Source organism: Pleurodeles waltl, chromosome 2_1, assembly GCF_031143425.1.
Source record: "Pleurodeles waltl isolate 20211129_DDA chromosome 2_1, aPleWal1.hap1.20221129, whole genome shotgun sequence".
Classification (NCBI taxonomy): Eukaryota; Metazoa; Chordata; class Amphibia; order Caudata; family Salamandridae; genus Pleurodeles; species Pleurodeles waltl.
The window spans coordinates 46314965-46337967 of NC_090438.1; the positions used below are offsets into that span (position 1 = coordinate 46314965).

Genomic DNA, 23003 nt, shown 5'->3' on the forward strand with positions numbered 1-23003 from the left:
CGGGGGGAAAAGGTAAGTCTACCCCAGTCATGTGCGCAATCGCAGACCATACCTCTAGCCAAAAGTTATACACTTCGCCACAGTTCCATGCCAAGTGCAAGAAGCCAGCATCTGGCGCGCAGCATCTTTCACAATTAGCATCTGCGCGCAATCCCATATCATAAAGACCTCTGGGAGTGTAATATAAGCAGTGTATGAATTTAAAATGAATAAGCCTCAGCCGATAGTTCGGGGATAGTACCCTCATATGTGTGCAGCATTTTTTCCATTTTGCCTTAGAGATGGCTTCCCAAACATCAATTTCCCATTTTACTTTAGAAGACGCCGCAAGGGTGCTCTGGTGTTCTTGCACACTTCTACAGAGTTTAGAGATGAGCTTATGTGGTGATTGTGCACTCCATAGCACTTCCATCGCCTGACGGACCCTTGGAGTGGCCGGGAGGTCGGTGATTCAGGAGCGAAGCATCGCTCTGATTCTCATAACATATAATCGGTGTAGCGCACTATCCGCCTTCTCCCCAAGTGCCCCTTCTATGGAGATTAGCCTCCCTTCTACAAACCGGTCTCCTAATAGGGAAAGGTATGCGTCTATTAGAAATTCCCTCAGCCGTCTATGCTTATACATCCCCTCTTCTGCAGTAGCGAGCACCTGCATCCCAGGAGCATAAATCTCCTTTATCCCAGTTCGGCGCAATAGGGCCGTCCCGGCTCTGGCCGTACTCCCCACTGTGGTCATTTCACGTGTACCAGTGCGCAATAGATTCCCAAGGGTGTGCGGTAACGCGTCAGTCCAAACCGCCTCACTTTCAGGTGCAAGGTGCGGCAGATATTGCTCAGGGCGAATCCAGTAATATGCAAACTGTGCTTGTGCGCAACAATAATAAAGCTCTAGGTCAGGAGCGGCAAGACCACCCATCTCAAAAGGAAGTGTCAGCTTCTCCCAAGAGACTCTGGGTTGGCTCCTGGAAAGTGTTCTGATGCCCCTGGACCATGTTCACGCTAAATGAAACTGTGAAAATAAAATAAGGGAAGCTTGACGCACTCAAGCATCAGATCAGACCGCCACAGTCCTGTCTTCTGTGGCTGGTTCTTGCCTAACCTTGCCACACTCACTAAGCCCTCCTTATTATCTACATGCCCCGCTCACCAAGCTCGTCAGACTCCATGGCCTCAACATCGTCTCCTACGCCGACAACACACAGGTCCCTCACTGACGAACCATCAACAGCCAAGAGCAACTTCCACAACGGAATGAGAGCAGCCGCCGACTGGATGAAGGACAGCTGCCTCAAGCTCAACTCGGACAAGACAGAGATCCTCATCCTGGGTCCCACACCCACCGCCTGGGATGACTCCTGGTGGCCAACAGCCCTTTGAAATGCCCCTGCCCCCACTGACCTCACACGTAACCTGGGCATCATCTTGGACTCCTGGCTGTCCATGGCCCACCAAGTCAATACTGTCTCATTGTCGTGCTTCCACACACTTCACCTGCTCCGGAAGATCTTCAAGCAGATCCCCATTGAAACAAGGACAGTCACCCATGCACTCGTCAGCATCAAACTTGACTACAGCAACACACACTATGTCGGCATCCTAAAGAAACTTCAAACAAGACTAGAGAATATAGAACGCAGTGGCCAGACTCATCCTGGACATCCCCCACCACAACCACATCTCCTCCCACCTGAGAAACCTGCACTGGCTCCCCATAAACAAACGCATCACCTTCAAACTCCTGACACATGCTTACAAGACCCTGCACAACATCGGACCAGCCTGCCTCAATCACTGCCTTTCCTTCTACTCCCCCTCCAGACAACTCCACTCTGCTCAACTGGCCCTTGCCGCCACCCCTGGAATTAGGAAGAACACAGCAGGAGGTAGACCCTTCTACTACCTCACCGCGCAGACATGGAACACGCTGCCACTCCATCTCAAGCAGTCCCCCTCGCTGAATCAGTTCAAGAAGAACTTCAAGACCCGGTTGTTCGACTGATCAGCGCCCCCTCACCAGCACCTTGAGACCCCACAGGTGAGAAGTTGTCAATACAAATAATTGATTTATTGATTGATTGATTGATTGAAGCCCTGAAGGATTAGCACCAAATCCAAGGTACCATAGGAAAACCTACCAACGACGAAACCCTCTGGATGCCTCATGCCAAGACACCACCATGAACCACTGTGACATCAGGAAAGCAAGTCAACCTGTGGTAGCTACTTGTCCCTGAGGGCTTTGGGCTGAGGTGACTGGACCCAATGGCAATCTCCAGTCGAGCAGTGAATGAAAATGAGATACTTTCAACAACATGAAGATGTAGTCATAAAACAGGGATGTCAACATTTCCAAACACACCTGTTTGGCTTCAGGTTTTGTGTCAGAGTCCATGAGCCACTCATATCCCTGCTCCTAGCATAGCTCTTCACCTTCCACTTGAATCAGAAATTGGGCATCAGAAATTGGGCAAGTAACTGTACATATGTGAATCAGAAATGGTGCATTGACCTGGAGCTTATAGCCCAGCTGGCTACTTCTCGCAGTACCCATGGGCAACCACTCTGGGAGAAAACCACCAGGTGGAAGGAGCTAAGCACACCACCTTGTACCCAGAGGAGCTGGACCGAGCGCTCAAGCTCCCAGAGAGCTCTGAAGCCACAAAGAAAGAGGAGTGCCTGCAGGCCACGATTACAGTAGCCCAACGCAAGACCTAGAAGTCTTTTCTCCAGTGGTTAATTTGTAAAACAATAAGTGCCAGGGCCCTTGTCCGCAGCACACTGCAGCTTGTACCATACATTGCCCCTGCCAATTACAGCACCAGCATAACTACTAAGCATCACACTCCTCCATGTGTGACGATTCATGCTATTCAAGGCCCCCAAACCTATAAGGTAGTTATTGTGAATTTATATTAAATTAATAAACAGCTATTGTTGTGCTCATTTCCAGATTTGGCGAACACCCACCATGTGGCAGACTGTCACAAGCACTGATGCTAAGAATTAAGTGCTGGTGCCAAGCACCGGAAACCACCGGCTCAAATTAAACACTGTTTTTCTCTGAAGCCAACAACACTACACCCTACAAACACAAAACTGTCTCTGCTCCCCATGAACACAGTGCCTTAAGTAGAGAAAATCTGGACCACTACCTCAGGAAGTTAGGACAGATAATAGTATTGAGTTTCGAATATCTACAGAATATAAACATCTGCCACTGCATAATCACTCCTCGCAGACCGCAAGCAATGGAGAGGTGGAAAACTCTATGCTGACTCTCAAAACTAATGCAAGCATGGTGCAATACCAACAGAATCCTGAGTGGTCTAACCATAACTTCTGTGCATGTACACACCCCAAGTGCACCACACATTGTGCCCCTGCTTCCAGGCTGTATGGCCGAGCAGTACACAACACCATCCCCAACACTGAAGGGTGCCTTCCATCCACAATAACAAAAATTGGACCACTCAGGGAATCATGACAATGAGCACACCAGTTAGCAATTGGAATTGACAAACCGGTCATCATTCAAAAAGACTTTCAGTACAAAAAATGACAACACAGTTTGAAGGTGTCCCTTGGATTCTAATGAAACAAAAGAGTCAGTGACATCTGCAGAGGGCCACGATGTGTGTGGAACAAGAAACTTTTCCATGTTCAAAGCAAGAAAGGATGTACCTGACTTGGACGCCCATGATGGCCACCCCAGTGACCTTCATCTATTGAGCAAACATTGTCCTGTGAGTGAACCCCACCATGTGCTGCTCTTCTGTGACTTGGTTGGGTCCAAACTGGGGTGACGTGGTGAGCATAAAACGATGAACTAAACCCAGATCTGTGGCTTAAGGTGAATGTTTGAATGCTTCACATTCAGTCCATCGACTGTTCTTTTTGCATTGGTCATACTAAGTGGGAAGGGTATGCCCAGACGTGGGTTCCGGCTTACTGCACCACTGGATTCAAGCTAGCCTGGCTGATGAGAGGTGATAACCCGAACCCGGTCCCAGGATACTTGTTTCCGGGTACAGGGAGGACCTGGCCTGGCAGTTCGGGCTGGACTGTTCCCATAGTGTGCAGGGTCAAGACTGATATGCATATGGCTGGGTTCAACCTGGAATGGCATGGTGAGCAGGAAAACAATGGATTTAACCCAGACCCAGATCTGTGACTGGGGATGAATGTTTGATTTGTTCAGCATTCCATCCATCATCTGTTCTTTTTGCTTCTGTGACTTCTAATCTGCACCTTCAGACCCCCCTCCCCAGATGTAAGCCAGCTTCCTTTTCATGGTTTCAGAGATACTGCAAGTCCCTCAGCTGGTATAAAGGCAGATATGGTCTGCACCCAGCAAACTATGTGTGTATTCAAGGACTATTTGGGATGTCCTGTCTGGCATCAGCTGTGCACACAGGATCCCATGTCACTGGCTTCTCTGATAAGTGTTACATGGGACATCCTAGTCTATCTGGTCTCATCTGTCAACTGCTTCATATTATATTGTAACAAGTACATTTCCTGCCAGTTCACTCCATCGTTAACTCCTTGGACACCAATGACACTTACCTTTTTCTACAGCTTTCTTATTACTGTTTTCTATTCACTGCAAACATTTCTTCTCTTGAGGACACTTTATATGCTATATGAGGAAGCTCCTTCTGTGGTACTCCTCGTTGGTGGTACATGATTATTGAATAATGTACTAAAACCTACCCTAGTGAAACTTTCTCCCCAAAAATACATCTTTCATTCTTTTCAAATAAATGCTGTTCCCAGGTTGTTGGACCTATGCTGGTAAATACTATTTATGTTGAACAAATCCTCTGCAACTTTTTTTGAGGATCCCCGTTTTCTTGTTTCTCTTCCGCGTGGTACCCTTCTGGGCCCTCCTCGTTTTTCATTATTTTCTTGTTTGTGAGAGGACCTCCACCCCACACTCCTTCAGTGATTCTCTCCCCTTCCTGTACCTAAGCTGGTGTGTGCAGTCAGCAAATGTACTACAGCTTGAGAAACACAAAGCAGCAAGTCATCCCCAGAGAGAAGAGTTTCAAACCACAGGGAAGGAACCAGGGCCCTTTATTAAGAGCATCAATGTTTATTGCATTGTACAAATGGAAAAGAACATTCAGGAAGACAATCAGTGTATCAACACTACTCCTGTCAGGTACAGCAGCAGACACAGCATGAGGGGAAAACATGAAAATAGACTAAAGAAGAGATGGGGAAGCTTTGCAGAAACGATTACAGAGGTAAAGAGAAGGATAGGTCAAGTGATGGGTAAGGAAAGGTGAGTTAGGGTAAACTCAAAGGAGGTGGTGCCAGACCGAAGCCAGAAGGTGGGAGATATAGAGCACAATGAAGACAAAGATGGGCCGGACCACCTACAAGAGGCAGAAAGGAGCATCCATGGAGGGGATTGGTGAAGAATGAAAAGGAAGAGAGAGTGAGACGCATAGAGCTAAAGGAAGAGAGAGCGAGACGCATAGAGCTAAAGGAAGAGAGAGCGAGACACATAGAGCTAAAGGAAGGAGCGAAAATGGCATACGCCGAGTGGAAAAGCATAAATATATTTCCAACAAAGTTCTTGGTGCAGGGTTTATCAAAGAGGGATACTGTAAAGAATGATATCCGACTAATACTTGTGGCTGAGACTCCCTGAGGATGCAGAGTTTCACCTCCTTGATGGTGGCTGAATGGTCACAGACGTATTGTCGAAGTGCTCTAGTGAATGTCTGTCAGTGATGAGCGTAACTTCTCTCCTTAAAGGACATCTATGGATAGTCTGCTCTTACAGGCGACCATCGATACATATTTAACTGCTGCAGTGGCGCGTCATTGGGTGACAGTCTATCTGCGATACAAAATGGATACTGATGATGGCTATCCGTTGAGGGTAACTTCGTACAATGGTTGTGTAAACTGTGCGATGAGGGAGTCAGATTAAGTGCTGTACGGGTGAACCTCAATCGACAGTCTGGGTGCCCTTCAAATCTGCCCTCATTGGACAGTCTCTATGTGAAGGACAGTAATGGACATCCAACTAATCTTCTACACAGCGGTCAGCAGGTATTCTAATGGGTCAATGGATGGCCCAGGATAAACAGCAGGACTGCTTTACTGGTTATCCCACGATAAATAATTGGTCTTGTCAACTGAATAGCCATCGAATAGTGAAACTGCTTTTCTAGCAGCCTTCGATGAGAGTCTAGTTTCTGTACTGGATAGCCCATGATAGTGGATGACATGGATAGTGTACTCTGGCTTCTAAACAGGACAGTCCTCAATGGATTGACTTACTCTTCCACTGGACGAGGATTGATGGATAGCATGATCGTTGCATTGGATTGACCTCTGCGTACAATTTTACTCTTTTACCTTTGATGCCGTTGACCTGCTCTGCTGCAGCCGAGTAGCTCTACTCAGTAAGCTTTGAGGGACTGCGTAATGCATTACTGAAGTGCCCATGACTAATTGTCTAACTGCTCTCGGTCGATATCCTGAGTGATAACCTATCTGCTGTACCATGCAAGCCCTCAAAAGACCATCTGATTGCACAACTGATGGAGACTGAAGGGGCATAAATGCTGTACTAAATGCACCTCAGCAGAAAACATCACCTGTGCGGGCTATTTTAATGATAGAATAAGCCCTGTAAGTGGTCTTGCCATGATTCAGATGCCAACAAGATATCGTATTATAATTTTGCAACGTGGACCACCTACCAAGCTCTTAAGAATCCCTCCAGCTGGCTATAACCTCATCAATAGCACAAACATAGCATGCAACCTTAACTAGGAGTCCTACCGAGCACCTCCTTTGCTTGTATTGAACAAGTTGCCAACTGGTTATGGAATCAACATTGTTCTTGGGCATACGTTAACACTGGCAATGTAAATGTTCTTCCTGGATAACTGCACCCCCCTTAATGCTTGTCTAATACTTGTTATTATAGGCCACACAGAATACCCATGATGGTGAACAAAGACTGAGGTTCAGCTCTCTCCATCCACAGCTAGCAGGAGTGCTTGGAATGGGAACGTAGTGGGATTTACTTAATAGGATCTCAAATACGTTTGCAGTTTTAACTAACAATTTACTCTGATCTCTGACATCCCCGCCCAATTACCAACACTCTTTAGCAACAGTCCAATAATTAAATCCCTTTTTCCTTAAACATCCTTGGATTTACTACTTTAAGTTACCATTCAACATGAGGGATCCCACAATACCCGGTGTCCCTGTACTCTTTGGGGATGCCCTTGAACTAAGAAAAAGCCACTCTGCTGCGGATCTCAAGGTCTGTCTCTGATAAACCATGACTGATTCCACCCTGCCAGAGGGGAAAAAGGGGAAAGACCAACACAATGAAGCATACACATCCTAGTGGAAAGACATTTTGGAAAATCCCTTTTCCTCCGACACACCCCCCCAAGCCAACCTTAACACTAAAAATCCTATTCCCAAAGTTAGGCAGTTAAGTCCATGCAAAAACACTCCCATATTTGCAGCAGCTCTGCTGAACTACAAAAAAAGGGGATACCAGAGATGCACCCCCATTATTCCCACCCTATCACCAAACAGGCATTAAATCATACAATGCAAGAGCTAGACCACGGCGGGTCAAAATTGCATTTGCACACATGCTTCACGCTTAGAACATTAGCAATAACCATTAAATGCACCCTATGCGGTATCTATAAAAAGAGTGGGGACTTGTGCTGGGAGAAAGTCATTCAATCATTCAGCAGTTTTTCTATCCACAGTAGTGCCTGTTCAAGGTATCAATGGTCTGTATTTCTCTCCCCTCCACTTCTGGAAATAAATGTGCATATCACGTACCCGTCATTTGCACCCACCCACCATATGATCAAGCTTTCCATACAACCATCCGTTTGTCATCCAACCAGGTGATCACTTCCTCCAGACCGCCACCATTCCATTCTTCTAAAATGAAATCCATCAGGCGTACAAATAATAGGTGATAATATGTTTAGCCTATCAGCTATCCAGTCCTATTTTCAGAAACACACAGACTTACTTCAAGATTTAACCACCCAACTTCTTACGGGCAGCCACTTACAATTCCAATTACACATACACCATACTACAAACACAAATTCACAAACACAACTGCTCATACACAGATCCAAACATTTGTACAGCTGAGCGGCATCTTCCCTCATCGTCGAGTGTACCACAGATGGTTCGATTGATCATGCTCTGCAGTAACATGAAGATGCACTCTTCGAACCCTTTAATATCTACCCACTTCAGCCGCCTACCCATCATGCAGCCATCATTATCAATATCTACCCACTTCAGGTGACTACCCATCATTATCAATATCTACTCACTTCAGTCGCCTACCCATCATGCAGCCATCATTATCAATATCTACCCACTTCAGGCGCCTACCCATAATGCAGCCATCATTATCAATATCTACCCACTTCAGGCGCCTACCCATAATGCAGCCATCATTATCAATATCTACCCACTTCAGGTGCCTACCCATAAAGCAGCCATCATTATCAATATCTACCCACTTCAGGCGCCTACCCATCATGCAGCCGCCATAATCCACTGGCACCTCCACACCCACCCAAAGTCTACCCTAGGACCCCATATGTACCCCAAACAGTGGCAAACACTGATTCCTGTAGTCAGTGCACACTAAGTACTCAAACCTCAACAAAACCCAGATGTGGCTTCTAGTAAGATTGCTGCTCTTATAATGAGTTTGGGAGTTTGCACCCAGTCAACAGGATCTTTGGCACTGATTTATACCACTTTCCGAAACCCGCTGTTCTACCCACGGTTCTGCCCACGGTTCTGAAAATCAGTGCAAGAAAGGTCAGTGCAAGGTTCCTCATGATCCCTGACATAGGTCTGCCCCAAAAATTGATCCATAGGTGTGTTTTATATAAAGTGCATGTAAAGGAGGGAGTGGTATATGGAGTCCTGCCATGCAACAGTTGTAAATAATGTTTAAACAATTCAGCTGTATAAGTCCCCAACCCAGAAGTATCACCTCTTAGAATACATAAATACAGATAAATGTCCGCTTACGGTTCTCGGTTGTACAACACAGGTGTGTCCACCACCCAAAGAGCTAGAAAGAGGACCGCTGCTTGGAAGACCGTAGAGCCATTGGTCCCAGACAAATTCCTGCCTGGTCCTGTGTCTTCTTAAACCCAGGGTGCACTAGGAATTGTACAACTACAACCCCCAGAAATCTCTGCTGACAAGAAAACCATTATGAAGTCTGCTGATTAATAACAACTCAGTAGGCGACGGTGAAGCCAGCACCAAGATGCACCCAAATGAAAATGTCTCTAGCGCAGATCACTCCACAGAACGACTGCACAAGTGGCTAGAAGGTTCGATGATGAAGGCTCCTCCAGAATTACGCAGCGATGTTGTGAATTTGTGTCAGTAGGACAGCGGTCTCAGCACCTTCAGGAAGAGAAAACATATGATAAAGTACACCTGTATCAATGAAATGCTCATCCAAATGGCACTGCCTATTGATCAAGCTTGTGCACACAGGTCACATATACACACACAGTCACAACATTGTCTCCATTTGCAATCTACTCATCACACCAGCAGCACCACCATCCACTGCACCAGGGATACACCTTTGCACCTTCACTTCACCTTTGTGCTGCTAAGACCTCTCCCCCTCTCAGCCATCTTTTAAACATGCCTCCCATAGCCTACCACTAGCATTTCTGATGCTTGCTTCTCCACTGATGCAACTGAAATATCAGCAGCATAACAAGCCAGAACCTCCCACTCCCAAACGTCAGCCTAGTTAAGCAACCAAAGATGTAGAGTGAGGTGGCAGCAAAGGGAGAGAACCAGGCTAAACAGGGCCACTAGCCATTGTAGTGTTGGGGGCCCTAGGCCCTCATACTAGAAAATAACGTGACGCAGACACAGTGGCATGGTGCTAGCAACTGGCCACGTTCGCCCGGCACCCTGTGTTGGGTGGGTGTGGGGTGTAGATGTAAGGCCAGCCCGTAGCCGGCAAAACACTAGAACGTGTCCAGCAGGACACTACAGCCATCGTGCCAGGTGGCCCCGTAGCCGGTCCAGCTCTACCCGGCTGCGACTTGCAGTTAGCCAAGATCTTATTACCATACTTAACTATCATGTCACTGTAACATATGGTTTCTCTCTCGCTCTATGTGTGTGTATATATATATATATATATATATATATATATATATATATAAAAAGGTTAAAGGGACGTTATAGTTAGGCTGACATTTCAAAAGTACAAAACCATAGAAATTCAGCAGTTAAAGTTAGCTCACCTAACCATAACTTGTGCCCCTGCAATGGACTGCTTATGACCTCACAAATTACTCATTACGTGGTCAGTGACATCAGTGATGATATCGTCCTCACAACCACTCATACAGCCACTCACACACCCACTCCTCAAAGTGATACACCTATAGAACCAATTACAAAAATCCACAACCACTTACTCGTCTAACATATCTGTACAACCACTCACACGCCCAGTGAGACACACACAGGAGCACCCACTGAGAGACGCATACAAACACTCCTACCCAGTCAGGCACCCAGAGTCACGCACACTCACTGACACACCCGCACATGCAATTTATCACCTAGTAACACACTCATACAACAACTTACACACCCAATCACACATCCACATAACCATACACAAACCCACTCACACACGCATATAACAGAGAAAACAGCAACTCACACATTCATATGACCACTTACACAAGCACCCACGCACCAACACAGGTACTCAAACTCTCACACACATACAAATACAGCTACTTACATGACAACTTAGACACTAACATACAATTCAGACACCAATTCAAGCATTTATACAAACACTCACAGATTTACTCAGAAACCCATACAACCACTGACACAGCCACTTACAAACCCAAATCCTGTTCACACAACTATACAGTCACTTACGCAACTACCAAAATAGCTATACAGCCACTCACAAACCCACTTACACATCCTTAGAACCACTCACATATGCATTCACACACACACATACAACCAGACACACACACATTTATAGTCACACAACAACTCATGTTACAATTGCTATCACTCATTAGTAGTGTAACACAACTAGTAATTTAACTTATGCAGTAGCTTTTTAAATTACAGAACAATCACACTCATTGGATGATGTCATCAGTGTGATGTCACTGGTAATGTCATTTGAGATGTCATCAGCGATGTCACTGACTATGTCATGAATGATGTAATATGTAAGGTCATAAGCAGTGCATTGCGAGGGCGTAAGTTAGTAACTATAACTGCTGAATTTCTATGGTTTTGTACTAACTATAACGTCCCTGTAACTTTTGTATTTTTCAGTGAATCTAAATATATTTAGTGAAAAAACAAAGGTTACAGGATCATTATAGTTCAGTTCAAATTTTTCACACACAAAACCATAGAAATTCAGCTGTTATAGTTATCTCACGTATATATAACTCATGTCCTAGGATAACCATAACTCGCGCCCTGCCATGCACATTTTTCTCATTAATAATTTCACTGAAATGTTGCAGTGATGTTATCAATGATGTCATAGGAGGTGTCATGAGTGCTGTAATTTGTGGGGTAATTAGCAGTGCATGGTGAGGGCGTGAGTTATAGTTACCTTAGGACATAAGTTATAGTTACTTGGGATAGCTATAGTAGCTGAATTCTATGGTTGTGTGTAAAATCTGAACCTAACCATAACGTCCCTGAAACCTTTGTTTTTTTTCAGTGAATTTCACAAGTTTTTTTTCATTTAATTTCCTAAGAATAACGTCCCTGTAACATTTGGGTTTTTTCCAGTGAATTTCTATGTTTTTTCCAATGCTATTTCCTAACTATAATGTCCATGTAACCTTGTTGTGTAAGGGTATGTGTGAGTGGTTGTGTGAGTGGTAGGGTGGGTGTGTAATTTGGTGTGAGTGTGTGTGTGTGAGAGACTAGCTGTGTGGGTCTGTGAGTGGGTGTGTGGTGGTTTTCTGGGTTTGTGAGTGGGTGTATGGGTGTGTGAGTGGGTGTATGGGTGTGTAAGTGACTGTGTGGTTGTGTACGTGAGTATGTGAGTGGGTCTGAGTCGTTTTGTGGGTCTGTGAGTGGCTGTATGGGTGTGTGGTTGGGTGTGCGAGTGGTTGTGTAAGTGGTTATGTGAGTGTCTAAGTGGGTGTGTGAAAGCTGTGTGGGTCTTTGAGTGGGTGTTTGAGTGGTTTTGAGGGTCTTTAAGTGGGTGTGGGAGTGGCTGTATGGGTATGTGAGTGATTGTGTGGGTGTGTAAGTGAGTTTGTGAGTGAGCGTGCAAGTAGGTCTGGGAGTTTGTGAATGAGTGTATGTGTTTTTTTTAACTGGGGCCTGGATATGCAGATCCACCTGGATCCATGATCCGGGTGGATCCACACATCCTTGCATGCTAAAAAAAAATGTTTTTGGACAATTTCCTGCCCATAAGGGGTCCCTCTCAGACAACTCCATTGGTCTCAGGGTACTTCTACTCTGACCTCTTCTATCACTTTTAAATTTTATTTTCCCAGCAGGGAACAGAGTCCCAATGAACAAAATGGCTGCCACAACTTTTCTCTCAGGTTGCGGCCAGCCTATCACAGCACTGCTGTTGCCGTGTGGATCTGCAAATCTGCAGAGGATCTGTGTCCTTAGATATCTATATTTCTTTTCTCTTTAATAACTACAAAACTACTGAACAGATTTACACCAAATCACAAAAAGGGCTCTTTCTGGACCAAGAGCTGCCTTTCTGCCAAATTTGGTGTAATGTGGGTGGTTCGGGCTGCAGTCGTGTTCAAAATCCCTATGGGAAATTGCATGGGCAAAAAGCATTTTGGGCCCCCTATTTTTTCAGCCCCCGCTTGACGAATCTTACAAAAATTTCAAAACAGCAGCCGAATTAGCTGTCATACTAGTTTGGACAATTCTGTGAAGATTTGTGAAATGGCGCCAAAGTTATTGGCAAAACAAATCATGCTTTTTCCATGGAAAGTAGGACCGAACTATCACTACGTACTGGCAACTGCTGGTTGGCTAATAACTTTGGCACCGTTTGATGAATCTTCACAAAACTTTCCAAAAAAGTCCATCCGCCTCTGCTCCTTCCTAGAAAGTTTTAATGTGATCCATAAATTGGGGGCAGAGAAAAAGGGGAGTTCAAAAACACTTTTTCGCCCATGCAGTTTCCATTGGAAAAATTAGAACATGATACAGACAAAAATGGCTGGATAGAATTAAACCAAATTTGGCAGTAAGCTTGATCTTTACCCAGAAACAGTTTTTTAGGTCGAAGCCTACCAGATAGTGCAGTTGTCTGGTTTTAAAGGCTTTTGTGGATGTTTGGAAAGCTTCCATGCGATTGCATTCTGCCTATTGCTTACCATTGGCTTTGTGTTTTGTAACTCACGGTTGCTTCTGTCTATTTGCTGGCTTTATTTGTCTTAGGCTGTGCTGTATGTCATTGACCCTCCTGGGGAGCATAATTTGTTTACTATACACTTCCATGAGGGCTTGCTTTTTAGAATTTATCAGAATTAGGAAAGCACTAATTAAGCACTTTTGTTTGTAATTCGGAAGTGTGGTGGAAACAAATAATTTAACACAATAAAAACAAATCAGTACACTAGGTGACGCTATTTTTACACATTATCGTTTTTGCGCTGTATAGTTTTATCAGTAAAACTGTATGTCTGTGCAAATGAAATGGTGATTTCAATTGAAAATGTGTTGTCTGTAATGGCAGTGCCCTACCACACCATCTACTCAATGACACTCTGCTCCACTCTAGGACACTCCACTCTGCACCACTCCACTCTACTTAACGCCACTCTACTCTAGGCCACTCTACCTTACTCCACTCTACGCCCACTCCACAGCACTCTATGCTCCTCTACAACACTCCACTCTACCACACTTTACTCCACTCTACCACGCTCTATGCCCCTCCACTCCACATCAGTCCACTCTGACACTCTACTCCATTCTGCCCCACTCCACTCCCCTCCACTCTGCACCACTCCACGCCATGCCCCTCCACTCTATGCAACTCAACACCACTCCACTCCATGCCCCTCCACTCCACTCTGCACCCCTCCACGCCACGCCCCTCCACTCCACTATGACACTCCACTCTACTACACTACAACATTCCACTCCACTATGACACTCCATGACAAATGCACTCCATGCCACTGCACTCCATGCCACTAACCTTTAGCCATGTTGAATAGCAGCCACGCTGGGGTACAACATAGTTAAAACACATTGGCAAAGCCAAAAGCTTTTATGTAGGCAAGACATTAACTTTGCCCATGCTTATTGTGATTTGGTGTAAATCTGTTCAGCTGTTTTTGAGAAATTAGGGAAAATAAAGCTATTTGATTGGCTGGTCCTATGGGAGTCCTGCGTGATCGAAGGAGCTGATTGGCAAGCTGCAATAGGAAGAGAAATTATCCTGCCACTATTGCAGGACCTGGGCACTTACTCCCAGAGTCCTGATTTTTTTTTCAAAAACAATATAAGGGGCAGGGTAGAGAACCCCTGCCCTTTTTGGGGAGCCTGGGTGTGCACAGTGGGGGGAGGAATGGGGAAGGGAAGTTGCCTGCAGGTGTATTCTATTAAGATCTTCAGATAGGTTGAAAACATCATAGAAATTCACTCAAAAAATAAGGTGAAAGTGGAGTTATACATACGTATAACTTGTGCCATTATGATTCGGTGCTTATGCCTTCACGCATTACATTATTGATGACATCTGAAATATATGTTGGTACAAGTCATGTTGTGTCAACGTATAACCTGTGAATTCCAGTTTTCTATTTTAAAACTAACTTTTTAATTATTACAAGATCGATGTATAGCACCTCTTAAACATTTGTTTATTCAGTGAAAAAAATATGTGTGTGTGTGTGTTTATGCCTGGCAGTACCTCCAACTATAAAGTTTCACAAGAACCATGACAAGTAGAAACAAGCGTTGTCAAAAGGCTGGCTGCTAAGCTTTGCCATTGCTTGTTTTTCCTTTGGAGTGTGCGTCTGCCCAGAAGAAGCCAAGAGCTTCAAGTTTCCCTGTGGCTGCGCATCGTATCCTCATTGCAGCAGCTTGGGTTTGGCTAGAGAAACAGGATGTCCTGTGATGCTGAAACACATTCCTGCATCCTCGGCTAAGGCTTTGATGCAGTGTTTAGAGCACAAGTCACTGTGCTGACAACATGCACAACAGCTTTATTTTATTATTCCACCATCTAGTAGTGCCCTGTGTAAGCAGCAGCCATATCTATGCTCTGTAATGTAAATATGAGTAAAGCATTCCTTGGAAAAACTAAAGTTGGGAGGACGTTTATTATAACTATGTATGGATACTGGGAACAAGGCAAACCTTAAAGAGAAAGCATATTCAACAGCTTTTTAAAGACCGTCAACCCATGAAGGCTTTTTGGTTCCTTACAGGGGGACAGTAGGGCCTGCCAGGGCAAGGGATTTACCCACACAGGGCTTGTGCACGGTTTCATGATGCAATGTCATACTTCTTTGTAATGACTAGAAGCGTTCACAAACATTTATGGAAATATACAACCAGTGCTTTAAATGTGCCGGTACTGTCCGGTACTGAGTACCGGCACCTTTTTACTTTGAGAGGGAGAGTACCAGCACATCTCAAGAAAAATGTAATACTTTCAATTGGAGAGTACCAGCACTTCTCAGAAACAAGCAGGTACTCTGGCACAGAGGACCTGCACTTTAATTTTTCCATTTCAAGCACTGTATACAACACAGGCATGTGTGCACTGGCCACTAGTGTTAGATAAGGAACTCAAAATCAGCTGGACTCAAAACTGACCGAACCAAGAAAAGGCACTGAATGAAGCCGAAAACTGAAGCCCTGCAACAGCTGATGCATTCTGTTTCACAAAATGAACTGTGATCCTATAACATGTCTGGAAAGTGCCAGGTGAGAGAGGTGTGTGATTGTGAGGGGGGAGGGGGCTGTATGCAGCTGAGAGAGAGAAGCTTCAATGAAGATGCAATAAGCGGGTAAAAGTGAAGGAATGTGCAGTAGACAAAGGTGTAAGGAAAGGCAATGTGCAAGGGAGGGTCTAGATAGAAGGTGCAAGGGAGGGTCCAGAGAGAAGATGCAAGGGAGGGTCCAGAAAGAAGGTGCAAGAGAGGGCCCAGAGAGAAGGTACAAGGGAGGGTCCAGAGAGAAGGTACAAGGGAGGGTCCAGAGAGAAGGTGCAAGGAAGGGTCCAGAGAGAATGTGCAAGGAATGCTCCAGAGAGAAGGTGCAAGGGAGGGTCCAGAGGGTCCAGAAAGAATGTGCAAGGGAGGGTCCAGAGAGAACGTGCAAGGGAGGGTCCAGAGAGAAGGTGCAAGGGAGGGTCCAGAGAGAAGGTGCAAGAGAGGGTCCAGAGAGAAGGTGCAAGGGAGGGTCCAGAGAGAACGTGCAAGGGAGGGTCCAGAGAGAACGTGCAAGGGAGGGTCCAGAGAGAACGTGCAAGGGAGGGTCCAGAGAGAAGGTGCAAGGGAGGGTCCAGAGAGAAGGTGCAAGGGAGGGTCCAGAGAGAAGGTGCAAGGGAGGGTCCAGAGAGAAGGTGCAAGGGAGGGTCCAGAGAGAAGGTGCAAGGGAGGGTCCAGAGAGAAGGTGCAAGGGAGGGTCCAGAGAGAAGGTACAAGGGAGGGTCCAGAGAGAAGGTGCAAGGGAGGGTCCAGAGAGAACGTGCAAAGGAGGGTCCAGAGAGAAGGTGCAAGAGAGGGCCTAGAGAGAAGGTACAAGGGAGGGTCCAGAGAGAATGTGCAAGGAAGGGTCCAGAGAAAAGGTGCAAGGGAGGGTCCAGAGAGAAGGTGCAAGGGAGGGTCCAGAGAGAAGGTGCAAGGAATGCTCCAGAGAGAAGGTGCAAGGGAGGGTCCAGAGGGTCCAGAAAGAATGTGCAAGGGAGGGTCCAGAGAGAAGGTGCAAGGAAGGGTCCAGAGAGAAGGTGCAAGAGAGGGTCCAGAGAGAACGTGCAAGGGAGGGTCCAGAGAGAACGTGCAAGGGAGGGTCCAGAGAGAAGGTGCAAGGGAGGGTCCAGAGAGAAGGTGCAAGGGAGGGTCCAGAGAGAAGGTGCAAGGGAGGGTCCAGAGAGAAGGTGCAAGGGAGGGTCCAGAGAGAAGCTGCAAGGGAGTGTCCAGAGAGAAGGTGCAAGGGAGGGTCCAGAGAGAAGGTGCAAGGGAGGGTCCAGAGAGAAGGTGCAAGGGAGGGTCCAGAGAGAAGGTACAAGGGAGGGTCCAGAGAGAAGGTGCAAGGGAGGGTCCAGAGAGAACGTGCAAAGGAGGGTCCAGAGAGAAGGTGCAAGAGAGGGCCTAGAGAGAAGGTACAAGGGAGGGTCCAGAGAGAATGTGCAAGGAAGGGTCCAGAGAGAAGGTGCAAGGAATGGTCCAGAGCGAAGGTGCAAGGGAGGGTCCAGAGAGAATGTGCAAGGGAGGGTCCAGAGAGAAGGTGCAAGGGAGGGTCCAGAGAGAAGGTGCAAGGGAGGGTCCAGAGAGAAGGTGCAAGAGAGGGTCCAGAGAGAACGTGCAAGAGAGGGTCCAGAGAGAACGTGCAAGGGAGGGTCCAGAGAGAAGGTGCAAGGGAGGGTCCAGAGAGAAGGTGCAAGGGAGGGTCCAGAGAGAAGGTGCAAAGGAGGGTCCAGAGAGAACGTGCAAGGGAGGGTCCAGAAAGAAGGTGCAAAGGAGGGTCCAGAGAGAAAGTGCAAGGGAGGATCCAGAGAGAAGGTGCAAGAGATGGCCCAGGCATAGTTAGGAGAACAGAAAAGAGACAGGGAAAGAGACGAAAAATAGAAAGTTTGAGAGAGAATGTATGGGAGGGAAAAGGTGAGTATAGGAGAGAGAGTATGAGTGAGACGGGATTTGAGTGAGGAAAAGAAACCGTGAAAGGAGAGAGAGGGCTGAAGTGGCGAGAGTGCAGGGAGAGCGGGAACACAGAGACAGCAAGAGCAGGCCGGGTACAAAGAGGCATGGGAGGGCAGATAGAATGAGGTGGTGACCTCTGCATTTAGCAAAGGGTCGCCTTTAGTCGCTCCACGGGACAGTGCGGTGGGGGCCATCACGGTGGTGCAGTATGCGAGACTGGGCCCCCATCCACAGCCTTACGCAGGTACTAGGCATGACGTCATTGGGGTGCCACAAGAGGGGGCTTAAAAACACCCCAGGATCGAAAAGCCACCTCTTTGTTCTTCGGCCACGTCACTCGATGGATGGAGGATCCAGACACCCTCACCTGGAGCAAGAGGAGGAAATGTTCACAGAAAGATGGCTGATACTCGACAAATGTGGTTATTTTGCTGCTTTGCCCCCATGATGGGGTAATGAGCATCTGGGCACGGGGCTGGCTGGAAAGGGGAGAGACCTTATGGTGGTCCTGGACCATTCAGCCCTACCCTGGATTGCCTGGGATTGATTATTGATGGGGTCTTTGGAGGCTGGTCAGGCCACAGGTGCCCTGGCAGGGATGGTGTATTATGCGGTTCCCTGCTGTTGTATGCGTTTGTATTAATTTGTATCTCATTTTTCATCCCTCACCTAGTCTACGGGGGAACTGTGAATGTTGATGGCATTTTTTCCCTCTAACTCTTGGTAGAGAACGGAAATTGTTGGCACGAGGTGCCTGCCCCTGTGGGGGATGTAAATAGAAGATGCTTGGCTGCACAATTTGTATTATGCATTTACTTGCTTTCCATATCACTGATGCACGTAACTGCCTTCCAATCCTGGGCTGAATTTCATTAGACTAAATAGCTAAGTCTTGGCAGAACACACACCTTGGTGTCTGCCTGCTTTTTTTTGTTAAGGAATGGGAGGGAGGGGTGAGCTGCATAGTATTCCTCGCCACAGTGCGGAATTGGCGATTGGCGTGTTGTGAGCACACTAATGGTCTGACTTAGAACTTGGTGAACTGGTTACTCTGTCACAACGGTGACGGATATCCCATCTGCCAAAATGTAAATCCCGTCGGCTATAACTGGCCATTAGAGTGATAGCGCAGACAGTGAGAGCGTGCAGACAGAAAGAGTTGGAGCACAGATAGTGTGAGAGCAGGTCGGGGGGTACAAAGAGATGGTGAGAGTGCAGAAGGAGGGCGGGAGCACCGAAAGTGGAGACGCACACCTATAGAGCTGCCCCGCTGAGGCCAGTAGCTTAGATTACCTGCAGCGCTGTCTCTCTTGCAACATTTTCTGTAAAAAAAGACAAAAGGAGTGAGTGAAGTTGTGCAGAGGTGGGTAATCATTACTTGTGACAGCATAAAAAGCACAGATGAGAAGTTACCGTCGAAGGACGAAGGCCCAGACAATGAGGAGGAACGAGACGCCGTCCGTCACAACCCAGATCATCAGGTAGGTGTCTGGAGACTGCAAGGGAGAGAGACAGCAAGACCAGAGATCAGTAACCACACCACCTGAGACACAGTGATGCATTCAAGGGCTCAGCAAAAGGTCAACATTTGTGGGCTGCAAACACTTGAATGAAAAGAAACCCTCTGCCCAAGGAGGGAATCTACAACAAGACAACCTTGAGAGAATATCAGCAGACTAGATGGTGGTGCTGGTCAATGCCCATGCTGCAAAGCTTCAAAGGGGTTGTTTGAGCGTCTTTGATGAGATTGTGCGTTACAACTTCTGTTCACCTTTTATTTTTCCTTCATTACAAACAAGACTTGCTTTTTATATTCTTCAGTGTTTTTTTTATAACTCTGCTCTCTATGAGAATAAGAATTCTGATTTTTAAAGGATTTTTTTCAGACAAGATAAATACTGGGGGATAACTGGAGACTATGTTTTTCTCACCTAAACGTTTGCTTTTCAATTTCCAGTCTGTACAATAAGATATTTTGCTGCAGTTATACAAAAATATTCTTCCCAGGACCAATATTTTTAAAAGCACACAAGGCAAATACTGCCTCCTGATTTATTTTGTACAGTATTGCATGAAACCCTGGGTCCTTGAGCAATGGGATGAATTAATGAATTGGATATATTTACAAAGCGCATATTCAACCAAGGGTGTCTAGGTGCTAGCGTTTCAGAGAACATAACAGTGTGAAGAAGAATTAGAGATGTGATGAACGCTTAAGTCTAGATTGGGAACAGGCACGTTTTAAGATGCTTACGAAAGATGAGGACATTTTCAGCACCAGAGAGGCGATAGGATAAGGCCTTCCAAAGTTTAGCAGCAGAATGGGCAAAGGAGCGGCCACCCCACCTAGCTCTGAGGATTCCTGGAACAACCACCTATCTCCTGGATGCAATGGGCAGCAGCCTACCAGGTAAATGCCAGAAAGGTGGATCTGAAGAACCTGGGCCAGTATTCTGTAATGCCTTGGGGGCCCACACAGAGGACTTTGCAAACCACGTGTTTCCTAATCGGAAGCCAATGAAGGGTCCATAAGCCTTTGGCGACTGAAAGATGTGGAGTGTCCAGAATAAGTTGATCTGCAGCATTCTGAACAGCCTTCAGTTTGTTGAGGGATGTCTGGTTAATAGTTAACTGAAGTGCATTACTGTAATCTAGGAGAGATGTGACAAGTGCCATGACCACCAAATTGCACAATTCTTCTGCGATGAATGGAAATTTATTTTTAGAGTTCTGATAATATGTAAGCACGTGCTAGTTGTGCGATTCACCTGATTATCAAATGACAAACTATTGTCAAAGAAGACCCCCAGGTTTTTAGCAGTTTGCAGGGGCTAGGAGGTGACCACAGGATTCTGGCCACCAGATCGTAGACCATACAGAAGGCTGTACTCCAAACACCAGCACGTCTGCTTTTTCTGCACTGAGATTGAGAGAGTTATCCTCTCATCCAACAGCTAATTCTAGACATATATTCCTTGAACCTAACCGCCGCAGCAGGAACATCATCCATGAACGATACAATAATTTGGGAATTGTCTGCATAACATGCACCTGGAAACCAAAGGATCTAATCAATGATGAGGGTATAGCTGAGTGAGGAGCCCTGCGGCACTCCAGACGGAAGACCCAAGGCTTTAGTCTTTAGGATAAAGGTTCGTTTTTACTGATAGGCAAGAATACATTTAAAGAAAATTATTGAATTGCTCATTTTTATGTCTGCATTCCCAACTGAATTTCCGGATAAGTTTCTAATATATCTTCAATCTGATTGACAGATTATTAGAAATGGGGTCTCTGGTTGGCAGCCAGTTTGCACTCTGTGCAAGCAGGGACCCTCACTCTAGTCAGGACAATGGACACTTGGATAACCCCTGCTCACCCCCTTGGTAGCTTGGCACAAGCAGTCAGGCTTATCTCAAAGGCAATGTATAAAGTATTTGTACCAACACACACAGTAATACAGTGGAAACACTACAACATGGACACCACATCAGATTAGAAAAATAACCAATATTATTAAATCAAACAAGACCAAAACAACAACAATCCAACATACACAAGTAAAGTTATGATTTTTTAAAGATTAAGCTAAAAGTTTTTGCTAGAAGCACAAATGCTGAAATTTGGTGTTAACACGGCGTTGTGATGTAGTCGTTCCCAACAAGGCAACACCAATGGCACCGGTCGCGGCGTCACACAGACCCCCAGGTACAGTACCTTGTGAAAAGTGATGAAACAAGCCTGTGCACGGAGTCAAGAGGCAAGGCGTCTCTGGTTCTGAAGCAGCGTCGGTTCTGATGCTGAGGAGCGGAGGCAAAGGTGTGAGGCGTTGGGTCCTTGCTGCAGATTGGGGGAGTTGAGGCGACATAGGTGCGAGGTGTTGGTCCCTTACACTTCCAGCGGAGTCGATGTCCAGATAGTCAAGATGCTGTGGGGTGACCTCACGAGGTCACAATCATGCCACAGGGCTGCAAGCGCTGTGGCAGAGTCGGGTGTCACGAACATCGGTGATACAGCACTGATCTCATGATATCACTAGACGTCAGCCGCTGCTGCGACTACGGGCCTGTGATGTCAGTGGGGTCATTGCACCTCAGCGAGGACCATGGCTTCAGTTGCGGGCGATGTCGTGGGCTCAGGCAGAAGCGTCCGCACCATGCCGTCCGATGACGCTGTACTTAGTTTTTCACCAGCTTTCACTCTGAGGGCCCAGGAACTGGAATAGGCACCACAGCAAGTGAACTCAGAGACTGGTAGGTGAAGTCTTTGCTGTTCCTGAGACTTCTTAACAGGAGGCAAACTCAGTCCAAGCCCTTAGATAATCTCCTCAAGCAGGATACGCAGCAAAGTCCAGTCTTTGCCCTCTCTAAGGCAGAAGCAGCAACTGAAGACCAACCCAGCAAAGCACACACAGCAAAGAGGCAGTACTCCTCCTCCAGCTCTTCAGCTCTTCAGCTCTTCTCATTGACAGAGGTTCCTCTTGATCCAGAAGTGTTCTAAAAATCTGGGGTTTTGGGTCCACTACTTATACCCCTTTCTGCCTTGGAAAGTCTCTCTTGTTCACAAGATGCTGCCTTGTCCAGGCCTGGCTCCAGACTCTCACGAGGGGGTTGGAGACTGCATTGTTTGAGGGTAGGCACAGCCCTTACAGGTGTAGGTGTCCACTCCTCCCTCCACTCTAGCCCAGATGGCCCATCAGGATATGCAGGCTACACCCCAGCTCCATTTGTGTCACTGTCTAGTGGAGATTCACAAACAGCCCAACTGTCAGTCTGACCCAGACAGGGAATACACAAGCAGGCAGAGTCACAGAATGGTTTAAGCAAGAAAATGTCCACTTTCTAAAAGTGGCATTTTCAAACTGATAATTTACAAACCAACTTTACCAAAAGATGTATTTTTAAATTGTGATTTCAGAGACCCCAAACTCCATAACTCTATCTGCTACCAAAGGGAACCTGCACTTCAAAGTTATTTAAATGCAGCCCCCATGTTAACCTATGAGAGAGAGAGGCCTTACAACCGTGAAAACCGAATTTAGCAGTATTTCACTTT

The 23003-nt window shown here is 46.3% G+C and overlaps 1 protein-coding gene across 3 annotated transcripts in view; it reads right to left on the reverse strand.

Moving 5' to 3' along the window:
* Positions 1-5059: 5059 nt before the first annotated feature.
* Positions 5060-23003, reverse strand: part of GDPD2 (glycerophosphodiester phosphodiesterase domain containing 2) — a 358729-nt gene continuing 340785 nt past the window's right edge. For 2 of the 3 annotated variants that reach the window (XM_069209631.1, XM_069209641.1), the window contains exons 14-16: positions 19362-19444; positions 19203-19270; positions 5060-9456 (exon numbers count right to left, since the gene is read on the reverse strand). In XM_069209631.1, the coding sequence (XP_069065732.1) occupies positions 9407-9456; positions 19203-19270; positions 19362-19444 (201 nt within the window). In that variant the 3' untranslated portion in view covers positions 5060-9406. The remainder of the gene's footprint in view (positions 9457-19202; positions 19271-19361; positions 19445-23003) is intronic. The other variant, XM_069209649.1, reaches the window with a different exon arrangement.